General features: G+C 41.3%; 1 protein-coding gene across 2 annotated transcripts in view; it reads right to left on the bottom strand.

Annotated features, from left to right (window-relative positions):
• Positions 1–12,851, bottom strand: part of ATG10 (autophagy related 10) — a 61,490-nt gene extending 48,639 nt beyond the window's left edge. Inside the window, exons 1-3 of one of the 2 annotated variants that reach the window (XM_051810861.1) lie at positions 12,431–12,851; positions 10,555–10,680; positions 5,602–5,721 (exon numbers count right to left, since the gene is read on the bottom strand). In XM_051810861.1, the coding sequence (XP_051666821.1) occupies positions 5,602–5,721; positions 10,555–10,680; positions 12,431–12,517 (333 nt within the window). In that variant the 5' untranslated portion in view covers positions 12,518–12,851. The remainder of the gene's footprint in view (positions 1–5,601; positions 5,722–10,554; positions 10,681–12,430) is intronic. The other variant, XM_051810862.1, reaches the window with a different exon arrangement.
• Between the last annotated feature and the right edge of the window lie 1,087 nt (positions 12,852–13,938).

Below are 13,938 nucleotides of genomic sequence, written 5' to 3'. Positions count from 1 at the left end.
TTACATCAAAAATATGGGTTTACTGTCTGTGACGTGGCATTTGAAAAGGTTTCTGGTACATGAGCAACTCCACTGCTCTTAAGTTTGGGTAATTCACTACAAACTGATGTTTTAGGTAAGTATATAATACTTGATTTTCCCCCTCTTTACTAAGGTCCTTTCATTATTTCCTGCAACGAGTGCTGGATTCTATTAAACATTTTTCTCCTTAAGCACTGTTTGCTGGGTTTTCACTTCACATGTTTTAACTATCCAGTAAATACCATGGTTTTGCAAATGTTTACACTGAGTTCATCTTATTTACTTTTGCACACAAAAATAAAAGGGAGTAGTTCTTAATTCTAAAAATACTGAACTTGTTTAGAGAAAAAAATGATTAATAATTGCTAAGAATTTTAATTTTCTAGTTGTTACGAACTGAAAAGCACAGCTGAACAGCAAACCATGGTACTATGAAGCTTAAGGAAGATGTCAGACTTGTTCCCACATTCCCCATAGAGCAGATCTTCACCAACTCTAATGAACATCTTCCAGCAACGTTGGAGCCCAAGTTTAGCAAGTACATAACTTCATCAATGTGTTCGCTGGGGTTCAGTGCTCATGTTCTAAAGGCAACACGAGGTATCAACAGACCTTCAACATTCCCAGCCTGCGCACTCCTTCATAAAGTGGCAATGGCTCCAGCTCCAGGAATGGTTCCATGCTGACTCACTTCTTCTGCAATACCCAGAAGAGCTAAGACAAACCACACACTGAGAATTATTACTCCAAGTTATTGCTTCCCTTGGGCTATTTGAACAACAAACAAAAAGAACGCATAAAGTGAATCCAGACTTTCCCAATTTACTCTTTAAGCTCTCTGAGGCCGCAGTACTATTTTCATTTTGAATTTTGCACATTATTTGTCACCTTATCAGCAACTCACACAACAGTATATGTAACTGTTCTGTCCTTGCTATAGAAGATGACACAATCCCCTGTTCACTGATACAGACCCTGACAGATCCCCTGGCAGGACAGATTTGATTTGGATCAAGAAAAAAATACATACTGAAGATGGTTGTGTATGGTGGTTACACAAGATTTATGCTGCCTGTGGAAAAGTACAGATGACACTCCTCTGGCACAAAGTCAGGACAGCTCAGAAAGACAACAACTGATTCAATAAAAATTTAACCAGGACAAAATGGCAACTTAAAAATCTTCAAATGGCACTGTGTCTTTGTGTCTGTCCCTCACTTTGCATCTCAGGCTATTTTTATTCTATTGGAAGAGACTCTAAAAGGTTTATGACTCTTCAGCTCATATTCAAGGGACTGATCTTAGTGGTCAGAAGAACATCCACCAACTTGGTCTAAAGTTCGTTTATCATCAGTCACATATCATTAGTAGTTTCTGTTTACAAATCCGGACGTTAAAATAAATATATTGATTTAACTAAACCCACAAAAAAGCAGAGAATGGTGTTCCAGAGGAACGGTCTCAGTTCTTTTCTAGGAAGATGAAAAGGAAATGGAAAGGAAGGGTCTGCCTAAGACAGGATCCCCAGGCATCTGGTTAGATAACCAGCTTGATAGCTCAGTGACTGCCAAGTATAAAAAGACAAACTTCCTTAAACTGTTTTTGAGCTGCTACTTTACAAAATACAATCCTCAACTAAGTATAACCTTCACCATCAAAGCGAAATCTCAGACTTCGTGAAGTCACCAGCAAAAATTACCACTGCTTTTACTCAGCTGAGATCCACATTTTGTTGTATGAGGCTCACATGACAAAATGCAGGTATTTACACTCTGGTTAACCACCCAGCTCCCCTTGATCATCCCCAAAGGATGATCTCCAAGAGAAGACACCCAAAATAGGTCGACTGATTTATATCAAAAAATGCTTTTTTATCTCCTCAGGCTGAAACAAAGTTTTAAGTGACAAGCTCTATATCTCAGATATCTAAAATAAGCAGAAAGGAACCCACATAGAATTTTACTCTTGGTTTTCAAATGAAAACATAACTTGTGTCAATGGAACCAAACACACAATACAGACTGCTCTGTGGAAAACACATTTATTCATCACTCCTTCACCAGGAAGTCTCCAGATCTTTATATACCAGAGAATGACATGGAAACTGGGAAATGCTAACTGTCCACACTGATCAATGAGTTGAAATAAACTTCAAATAATTTGATCAGGGTTCCTGTAGATCCCAAAAGATTAACACATTTTTGATCCTGTGATAACTTACAATGGAATTTCTATTTGAATAAAGCTACTTCAGCTGTTCTGTGTATTTTATGTATTGTATCATTAGGTTTCAGTATCTCTTCACAGATGAAAAATGAACAGAACAATAATAATTTTGCCTCTCTGCAGTTTCAACATCTTAACTGTACTCCTCACTATGACAGGATGCACTCGATGATTTATTCTACACCACCTCCCCCCTGAGGTGTCTTGGATTCAATTATTTACACAGGAGTTAAATCCTCACTGTGGATAACTTTCCCAAAATTCCACCCAACTTCAAAAATCTGTCCTCTGATTTTCCCCTTATCTGCCAAAACTAACATTCTATTGGTAACCTCTGAACTGGATTCCCAGGATCAGGAGAGGAAAGTCTTGTGGTCTCTATGTCATATACCACAGAACATTTTTTTCCTTGGATTTTTGTCAACATTGGTTGTTTCTAACAATGGATATTGATTACTCAGATCTTCATTTCCTTATTTTTCCTTTCTTACTGTTTCTAGCTAATTATGTTACCTAAAACTATGCATCATATCTGCCACCACACCTTGGAGGAGATCAGATTAGACAGATGGAAGTATTCCAGTAAGACACAAACAACAGAGTGTTGCCGGTGTATTTTGGTTCTGAAAAAATCTCCGGAGCAGTTAATTAGGGGTGAGATAAGAAAGGGTTTATTTGCCAAGGCAATAGGTGATATAGACGCGCGCCCCGGCCGTGCCCGAGAGGTTACATTTTATAACATTATCCATCCAATCCCAGATGTGTCCACCCTTTGGCCCTTCCTCTGGACCGCCCCGGGCCCTCCCCCTGAGAATTGGGTCTGGGGTCTTTTTGGGACCACCTACTTCATCATCTTCAGCTTCATCAGAGTACAAAGGGTATATTGTCACCTAGTTTTTGACCGTACTCTGTGGTTTAGGCCCTGATACGTTGTTCTCCAAACAGTCTAGGCCTTTACCTTGACAAAAGACTAAACACTGCTACTGGATTCGGGGGTAGGTTGATATAGAAGGCATAGAATGGGGTAAGAGGGTTAGGGAATGTGTAAACAAGGGAAAGGAACAAGGGACAGAGGGGTTTCTGCTTTTAAAAACCTTCCTATAAGATTTACAAGTCTTACAACTATTAGAAAAATAAAAAAAAACATTAGGGGCTTAAGGCATCAGAGTTACAATATAGAAAAATCAAGATCATAACAGTAATTCTAGAACTGAAAATTGTGAAACATGCAAACATCAGAAAATGGCCACGTTTTTTCCAAAATAAATTAAAATTCTTATCTAGATCCTCTTTAAGCTTCAAATATGTAACAATAAGATGTATGAATCTTCTGAGGAAAAAAAGAAAAAGCTAAATATTGAATGTACATAACCAGAGGAAACTTTTCCAATTTCTGTCATGACCACAACTTTGGCTAGTCATCAGAACATCATTTCAATAACTCAATCAAATAAATTGCAGTAATTCCATTAATACCATGTTATTTATGGATGCAACGTGCATTAAAAAGAAAAAAAGCCTATTTAAATAACAGAATGTTATAGTGGAACAGGACTCAAGCATTCAAGAGCTGTGAAAAAGAACATAGGAAGTACTGTGCTTGAGAAAATTATTTATCCCCCCTACAGTCACTATTTCCATCTTTCTTCTTAAACACACAGTTTTACTTTATGTATACATAGCAAATTTCATTTTCCAACTTATTGGTGTGATTTTCCCATTTGATAGATTAAATAACTTTAACAGTCCGCTTACCCCTCAGCTCAGTGAAGAACATGCAAATGACATCATCTATATAGGGCAGTGAATGTTTTGGAGAAGAAACTAATTTTTTTTTCTTATGGTCTTACAACCTTCACAGTTTTCTAAGACCTTTCCCCTGCTTCACTCTTCATCTTTAGAGCAGCTACATGACAAGTGCAAAGGCTCGTTTTCAAAGAGGGCCCTTCCGCCCCGCAGATTACCATGGTTCAAAACAAAGAAATCTCTCAAAATATTTCAAGAGGTAATTATTAATATCAAGATCTTGATAAATCACAGAGTGGGGTCTGGAATCTTATTTCAGTGTATCATTTAGTATTATATTTCAGTATATTTAAGACTCCATTTCAGTATTTAACAGGCTCTGAAGTCTTTGTGTTATGACATTTTCTATAGCTGACACCTTCTTTTCCAGAAGAAGGACTCAACAGCGTTTTACAGCATGTTCTTTTAAAATGCACTCTGTAATGAAGACCTGATTCATTATTAAAAAAAAAGTCACAATCATCAAAAGCAATTTTGAATACAAAGACTAATCTGCTCTTACAAGTCAGGACTGAAGTATACAAACACTGTTGTTAGTGACAATTAGGTAACATCCCCTGAAGCATTGACATCAGCCTTCTTTTTAAGATATACTAGAATTTAAATTAAAGGAAAACTTAAAAATGCTTCAGCTGTCCGTTAGATAACTTACACATGTACCCTCTTTACAGTACAAACTGAAACCTGTGAGTGAGCTCAAAAATCAGCAGAAACAACTACATCAAGACTAACAGACAGCATGATTGTTTTAAGTGACGTTTCCTTGAGAAACCAGGCCAAAAGAATACTCATTTCAGACCAGAAATGCCTGAAATGTACCAGTCTCTGTAGGAAAAAAAAAAGAAATCAGAGTGCTGATGAAAAGAGAAAAGGAACTGCAGAAAAAGGTAACAGGAAAGTACACCACATCCATCTATTCAACAGTTTATAATATACCGAATACATTGTTTTCAGTCAATTATAATCCAAGATTTATTTTCATATTAATGGTAACAAACTATAACAAGGGAGGGAGTTTCTATCATTTATATCCTGATTAGTCAATAACCTGGAGGTTTAATGCAGAATCAAACAAGCAAATAATTATTCAGATCAGTCCAACTAGAGTTTAATGAACAGTTTTAATTTTCTGGAAGAAAGAAGTTTATTCTCCTTCAAGAACACCAAATCTGTTTTATTTCCTGCTACCAGTTTCAAACAATTGCTCAATATTTTAAGTTAGTTCCACAGTAGACAACTATACACTGAATATAAAAGTTTTATACACAACATATATATGCAGTAAACAGCACTTCAAATGAATTTTATTGTCATTATCCTTCTAATTTTTACCTCTAAGATAACTAAATCTTGATGCTTAAGCTTTTTCTACACACACAAAAACATCTGAATAAGTTGTATTAATTAGTATCCTACAACTGTATGAAAACTAATTAAAAAACACTGTAACTTGAGATTTGAAGTCTTTTTGGAAGGACTTACTAGCATAGTACTTTTTAAATTTCATTATTTATTTTATAAACATATAAGTCCAAAATCTGTACTTACTTCAACATGTGCAAGTAACGTTTCTTCAGTGTTATCATTGGTTTTCTCCCTGAGATCTTGTGCGATGTGTCTATTTCTTACCTGGAAATGTGTTTTACTAAGATAACCATCACCAAAGTCCTGTGTTCAGAAAAAAAAAAGAAAAAAAAATTTCTGTAATCAAAATGCTAAATGCCATCAATGTTCTAGAAAATAAACAGAGCATGGTATTTAGGCACAAGCTCCAGGTCCTTTTATAGGCACTGATGACTGCACTGCTCCTCAGCATCTGCTAACAGGTAGTGTGCTGGTTTAAAGGTAAACCAGCAGGGGAAATGAACCCAACTCAAAAGAGATTATAAGTCAGAATAACAATTTAATAAAAATAATACAATAAATACAATTACACAGACAAACAATTGGTTTTAACCCACATAACCCAGCACCCCACCCTGGGGCATGAACAGAGTGGTGTTCGTTGGGCCTCCCCTCCCCGTGCTGAGCCCCACGTGGTCCCCCTGAGTCCAAAACGTAAAAGGAGAGGGAAAATCTGTTGGTGAGAGTGCTGGTTGCAGCACAGTCAAGGCTGGTGATCACAGTCTGGTTGGGAGTGCTGTTGCAGTCTGGTCGAGAGTGGTGACTGCAGTCTGGTTGAGAGAGGTGGTCGCAGTCCGGTCAAGAGTAGTGGTCTCAGTCTGGTTGAGAATGGTGGTCACAGTCTAGTCCAAGTTCCAGTCCTTCCCTGGATCCCACAAGTGGTACAGAAGTCCCAGACTCCAAGATTACGTATCCTCAGGTTCAGGCAGGAGTGCCCAGTACCTCCCTCAGGGCAGGGAGTTCCACAGTGGGAGTGAGGACGGGAGCATCCTCCTATCTCACAGGCCTCTAACACCCATCTTATAACCTGAGGAGTCAGGTGTGCTCTGGGCAGCTGCTGTAAATGGTTTATTGTTAACAGTTTCTGGGAAATGGCATGGAAGGGTATAGAATACACAGTTTTGGGTTACACCCACACAGTGATGAGCTGGTCCCAGCTGTTCTAACTAGGACAGGTAGTTTATACCAGTCCTTGGTGTTAGAGGAAGTCAAAGACCTGGACAGCAAAAATAAAGTTTAATATAGCTATTAATGGAAAAAGACAACTGCTCCCTGGGAATCAGGATGAGTGCCAAAGAACTGGAAGATGATGCACTGGGGTCATTAAGAGATGAGCAGCTATTAATCATTTTGACCTATTTCAACCAATGCATTCATGCCAGTATTAACTGCCCAACTCTTGCTAGATTGGTTTGGGTTTGTTCTGTTTCATCCTCTAACTTTACAGAGCCCTGAAAATACAAATCAAAACAAAACCACCTCAGAACTTATGTGTGCAGAATCACAATTTGTTCCTTTCTCTTGAACACCTCTGAAGGTCAAATGTAAGAAAAAGTAGACCAAGCTTTGCCTTCTCCTAGTTCCCTTTTTATCATTCTGCTTCCCAGGCACCATGGTCTAGAGTTCTAAGGGGCCCTTGTGCAACAGCAGAGTGGTAGGAGAAGGGTTTGGGAGCTTTCCTCGCCCTTGCTGGCCTGACTACCCGCACACAAATATAAGCACATTATTTTGGTTAATTAGAAGCAAAAGGAGAGAAAATGTTTAGTAACAGAGCCCTTCAAAAAGGTACACTCTGAAAGAGAAAAAGCATATACAGAACACAAAGAACAGTAGTTGCACATTAAGAACTTACTTCTCAAAGGAAACAAATAAATTGGGGGTTTATTAGCTGTTTCATTACATTTTATTTTAGACAAACACAGACAGCATATGCACAATATCTGATGAAAAAGGATTCTATTCCAAACAGTCTCACTACAAAATTCATTAATGTAGCACTAAATTACTAGACAAGACTGCAAATTAAATTTAATTTAACTCTTTGGTCAATCTGTTGTTGCTGACACAGTTTATTCCATGTATTCTGACCTTTAAACCAACATAGGTTTTATACTGACACACTGGTTCTCTCTTTTCAAGGACACTTTATGTACCTCCAAAAACTGCTGTGGGCTACTTGTTCACTTTGCTTTGATCAAGTTTCACACATTAAAAAAGATAATGCTCTCTACATGTATTTTTTCCATAAATTTTTAAGCATGAATAACATTATAGGCAGTTTATATATATATATATTTTTATATACATATACACACATATTACATTTCTCACAACTTCTCCTACTGCATGCCTTATTTTCTCAATAAATCTCATCAAGAACATGAACACACTAAACTTTCTGGATGTTCTGGCTGTAGAGCCAACTGCAGCCTGTGCAATTATGAATCCAGCACACAGAGAACTCCCTATGAGTAAAGATACCTGCACAAGTATTTATCCCACTAAGAGCAGAAAAAAGTGCTTCAGCCTCCCATAGAGGTGAAATGCCCCAAGGCACAATGAGCTTTGCCAGCGAAAGGCTGGATGAAGTCTTCACCTCCCTAAACCAGTTCTTCCCATCAACAGAATGGAGTCAAACTCCACATCCATGAAAAAAACTATACGGATAGCTGGAGACATGGAGCTGGCACTCTCTGTGTCTTATAGCTGTATGTCACAGAACAAAGAGGAGGAGGCAGGAGAGAAGCATCCCTCCTGTACTTCATACATTTCTGCCCCCATAAATAAATCAATGCTTTAGGAAGGACCTTGATCCCACTAACGTGGAAAGAGAGTCCATTTCTACTCCATCTGTGAGTACCACAGGCAGAAGGGAATTAATACAGCTTTTGGTATGATTACCTAGATTAACGTGGCTAAATACGAAACAAACACAAAGCAGAAAGCAAATAGGGCCTTGTTTGCTTTAGTTAAATCTCAGCCTTCACAGCCAAGATTTAACCATCCACGCCTAACAACAGCACCCAATTTTAACTCCATCAGCTCCTGCAGTAGAGGTGCTCTTGGCTTTTTTACAGTCTTCTTCGTGTGGAAAAAAAACAAACCAAACCAAAACAAAACACTCCAGATTATAAAAATAACACCATTTAGAACATTTCACTTACAGCTATAAATACAGGGTTCTGCTTGGGCCATGTGAGCTTATGCCACAAGAGCCAGCTCCACACAAACAATGAGTATTTCATCACCTAAATTTAATCTCCGCATAAAACACAGGAACACAGGAACACAGTTCTATGAGCCTAGTTTACTTGTGTGGTCTTACTGCTATCAAAGGGTCTATTCATGGAGCATGGAATGAGGAATGGAATCCAAGTGCATTACATCAGCAAAATTAAGAGTGTCCCAAACTACCCACAATACATACATCAGTAAAAAAAAAAGGGGGGGGGGGCAAAAAGACAATGAGACATCTTGTTCAGGAAAAGCTTTCTTCCCAGGCTACATACTGTAGATGGATGGTCTCCACAGCCAGGTTTTTATCACACACTGAAATCACAGAGTCATCAACTTGGCCCATTAAAAAAAAAAAAAAAAAAAAAAAAAAATCCTCTAAGTATTTTTTTATATGAGAACAAAAATCTATCTCATTCTGCTACTTCCAGCAAAGCTTCTTATTTCACAGAAAGTTCAGACTCTGACCCATGTACTAAACTCCCAAGAGTCTCAGAGCATCTTTCTTTGTTGAATAAATCCTCACAAATATAGCCCTGGACTAAAATCTAAAGTTTCAAATGGTTTTCTGTAAGAAAAGGTGCATTGTAACACTTGATTAATATTTGCACTTTTTTAAAAACTCCTAAACAGAACAAACCTAAGTCCAAAATCTTGCTTCCTACTGAAACTCTGATCATCTGTGATGCAAGGGTTATAACCGTTAATGTACAGTTACTTACGTAGAAATGATGGCACACATCGGAAAAAGCATGATTTTTCTCCCCAAAATTCATGAAAGCATGGGAAACCACTAAAGCCATTAAACTTCAAAATAAACTAAAAAAGGTAGAGCAGTAATTTTTCTGCAATAGAATACACAGACAAACCTAGATGCTGGAGAAACCCAGATGTATCAATACATCTTTATATACTCTATCAGTACACCTGTACACACTATAATACATATTATATAGTGGCTAATTCATGTAATTATTCACCTATTTCTGTAACTATTCACATTAGTTTGACCTCATCCCAAGCAAAAATAACAGAAGTCATACAGAATTCAGTAAATAAAGAGATACATATAGTAAATGTAACTTTTTAAAGAAAACAGAATTTGTCAGGGTAATTTAAAAAGACGTTTGGTTCATAAACATAGAAGCTGGAAAACTACATGCTCAGAATTCTCAAAGATATCTGTTGATTCTATGAGTGGAAATTAAAAAAAATAAAATAATCCCACACTGATCTGAGACATACTAAAGGATAAAAAAATTATTAATTCAAAGATCTCAAATGTAACTTTAAAAATGGGGAAATCATCATAAAAGAAGTGATTCTAATGGGATCCTGTGGGATTACTCTTAGCCCTCTGCTATTTAAAATTTTGATTAATGACCTAGAAACAATATGTAATTATTATTGGAGAGGTTTGAAAATTATGGGGAAGCAGCAAATAATGAGAATTGAACATTGACACTGACAGATTCTTCTGGTTGCTGTATGCAACTGACAGGTATTTTTACAAAAATACTAAGCCACAGATCTAGAACAAAGACTATGTGCTAATTCAGCTTAAAGGACTGAAGTGAACCTTGGATATAAAACCACGGGCAGTTGCCCAGAGTAGGAAGGTTTGAATTTCACAGTGATACCACATTCATTTTCTAGTTCTGTCCAAAGTTGAAAATGGACTTTTATGCACTGGCCTAAACCCTCATGTCAACCATCTATGCACTATTTTAGTCTTGGACCTGCTGTGCAAAAAAATGCCAATTACTTCACACGTTGCTAAAGGAAGTTCCAGCTTGTGGTGGTTGTCAACAGCTCAAAAAGGCCATCAAGGGTACCTAAAAGTTAACACCATGATTGTTTTACCTTGCTAGTTCTCCACTCCCAGCCATCTCCTATCTGCTGTGAATGCTTAACAAATTCTTCACAGTACTGCTTGAATCTTTTTTCTTCCAAAAAGAAATCTTCTTCACCTGCCATGCTACAGGGTATCTGCAGAGCAAACTGAATGTTAGCACTGGCAGACAAAAAAAAACCTAAAAAATTTCAATTTATAGCAACTGAACAATAAAACAACAAGGCACGGGCAAAGAAAATGTATTGCTTTAAGTAAAACAAAGACACATTTCTTCAAGCACATTAAGGAATCATGGCTATGCAGAACAGCTGAGGGGGGAAGAGACCTTTGGAGGTTGCCTAGTCCATTCCCCCTGCTTACAGCAGTGTCAACTACAGCAGTTTCCTCAGGATCATTTCTGTTTGGCTTTTGATTATCTCCAAGGATAGGGATGTCACAGCCTCTCTAGGAAACCTGTTCCAGTGCTCCATTATCATAGCAGTAAATCTTTTTTCTGCTGTTTGACCAAAAACATTTATCAGTTTGTGCTCTTTGCATCTTGTGCTGCTGCTCCGTGGTACTGAAAAAAAGTCTGGCTCCATCATCTTTATTCCCTCCCACCATGTATTCACAGACATTTATAAGATCTCACTGATCATTCTCTCCTCCCAGCTGAAGAGTCTCACGTCTCCCAACCTTGCCTTGTATGTCACACACTCTTTATCAGCTTCAGGGCCCAATATGGTGGTGTCTTTCCTCTACTGGGGAGCCTAGAGCTGCAGTTTTAACATGTATTTCCTTAGCAGTGCAGTTCAGGAGGCAACCAGGAACCTGAATCTACCTCTGGGCTACTTCCATAGGCCTAACACCTGCTCCCTGGAGAAACAACAATTTAACAACTCTCGTATATGATGGCCATCAAAGTCCAGCTGAAGCCATTCCAGGTCACACCAGCAGTATAGCTCCCACCATTCCAAAAGCGTGGCTTCAAACCCTTTCCTACCCTTCCAATGGATCCCTCACAACATCTTAAAGATAAACACTTTCTCAGAAAACGTGGTCATTTTTACTTTCCTCCTTCCCCATTTCAATAAGGATGTGTCATAAATAGAGCTAGCACTGCAGCATCACGTACAAATCATGGAATGACAGAATGGTTTGGATTGGGAGGGATTTTAAAGCTCATCCACTCCCACCCACTGCCATGGGCAGGGACACCTTCCACTATCCCAGACTGCTCCAAGCCCTGTCCAACCTGGCCTTGGATACTTCCAGGAACAGAGCATCCACAGATGCTTCAGACCCCTCATCATCTCTGTGGCCTTTGCTGGACCCTCTCCAGCAGCTCCTGGTCTTTCTTGTCCTGAGGAACTAGACACATTGTTCCAGATGTGGCCCCACTAGGGCTGAGCAGAGGGGTAGGATCCCCTCTCTGATTTGCTGGCCACACTCTTCCTGATGCACTCCAGGATCCCACTGTCCCTCCTATACACTAGCATACCTGTGTAACAGACTTGTACAGCACAGCACACCACCCTTTCTCAGACCATCCCAAAAGAACAGTTCAGGAAAGACCAGGAGATACTGGAGAGGGTCCAGCAGAGACCACAGAGGTGATGAGGGGTCTGGAACACAGATTGAAGGAGCTGGGCCTGGTTAGTCTGGAGAGGAGAAGACTTAGAGGGGATCCCATCAAACCACACCAATATCCCCAAGGGATGTCTCAAGATGATCCCATACTCTGTTCAGTGATGCCCAGGGACAGCAGCAAAGGCCATAAACTCAAACACGACAAGTTACCCCTTAACATGAGGCAGAACTTCTTTCCATGGAGGTGGCAGCGCCTGGAACAGCTGCCCAGGGTGGGTGTGGAGTCTCCCTTGTCTGAAGACATCTCAGACCCACCTGGACACGTCCCTGTGTCATCTGCTCCAGATGACCCTGCCTGGGCTGGGGTTGGACTGGATGATCTCCAGAGGGTCCTTCTAACATCAAAAATCCTAGGATTCTGTGAAAGAGCCACGGGCAGACCGGAGTGCGTCCGTCCCACTCGGACACGGGCCTCGCCAGCCGCTGGAGGCCAGGCCAGCACCGGACAGGCTCTTCCTCCTTCTCCTCGGCCTTCCCGCTCCCGGGACGACCCTCGCGGCCCCGCGGACGGGGTGGAGCAGAGCGGGAGAGGCAGAGGGAGGCGGCTGGAGCAGGAGGAACGACCCGCACTTCACCGCCCCCGCATACCGTGCGCTCCTCCTCCTCTTTCTCCTTTTCCTCCTCTTTTCCTCCTCCTCCTTCTCCCGCTGGCCCCGTCCCGTCCCGCACGCATGCGCGTCCCCGCGGGCAGGGCGAAGGGGGAGGGAGGAGGCCGCGCGTGCGCAGAGCAGGGATGTGGGGGACGGGAAATCGGGAACGGGGGGATGGGGGGAAGGAGGGAGCGGGAGCGATGGGGGGCTCCGGGCGATGGAGGGGCTGGTGGGTTTGACTGGGATAAGGTGGAAAGAGGGGTAGAGGGGGATTCGGAGGATAAAGGGGCGGGGGGGATGAGGGGCTGCAGGACCTGAGGGGGTGGCGGGGGATGAGGGGACTGAAGGGGATAAGTGGGATGTGGGAATGAGGGGGATCTGGGGTTGAGGGGGATGAGAAACCTGAGAGGGTGGCGGGTGATGAGGGGGCTGTGGGACTGAGGGAGCTACGAGGGATTAGGAGACTAAAGGGATGAGGGGGTTGTGAGGCTGAGAGGCATGAGGAGGGGTGGCAGGGTGTGAAGATCACGAGGGGGATGAGGGGACCGAAGGGGATGCAGGCATGAGGGGGATGAAGGACCTGAGGGGGATGTGGGGAATCAAGGGGATGAGCAGCTCAGGGACTTTGAGGGGCTGCAGAGGATGAGGGGGGTCTGGGGAGGTACAAGAAGGCAGCGGGGATGAGGGGGATAAACTGAATATGAGGGATTATGAGAGGTCTGTAGGAATGAGGGAGCTGCAAAGGATAAGGAGACTGAAGGGATGAGGGGGAATGCAGAGATGAGGGGGTGTCAGGAGCTGAGGGGGATGAAGGTCATAAGCAGGGTGAGGGTCCTGCCTACCCTAGCCCAGTTGTTCCCAGTGTGAGGCACTGCGAGGGGCAGGTTCCCAGACAGCCCCTGGAAAAGCCCTCCCTGTCACCCAGCTCTGCTGTCAGCCTCCTCCAGCCCCACAAAAATGTGAGCCCAGCTCAGCTCAGCCCAGGCTGTTCTTCTTCCAGGAGCTCAGCAATGCCATTGTTCATCTAAACATTGATCACTTTCACAGGCTTAGTTACCGTCCTCTCCCCATAGGATAAATATATAAATCTTGCTTTTTGAGGAGGGGGAAGTGGGAAGTTAAAATGGCCATGCAGTCACCTGAGCATTGTGTCATCTCATGCTCCTTTCTCAG

The sequence above is a fragment of the Manacus candei genome, unplaced genomic scaffold (genome assembly GCF_025592945.1).
Source record: "Manacus candei isolate 608988 ecotype Guabito, Panama unplaced genomic scaffold, ASM2559294v1 h1tg000079l, whole genome shotgun sequence".
Classification (NCBI taxonomy): domain Eukaryota; kingdom Metazoa; phylum Chordata; class Aves; order Passeriformes; family Pipridae; genus Manacus; species Manacus candei.
This window is presented reverse-complemented; position numbering and strand designations above follow the sequence as displayed.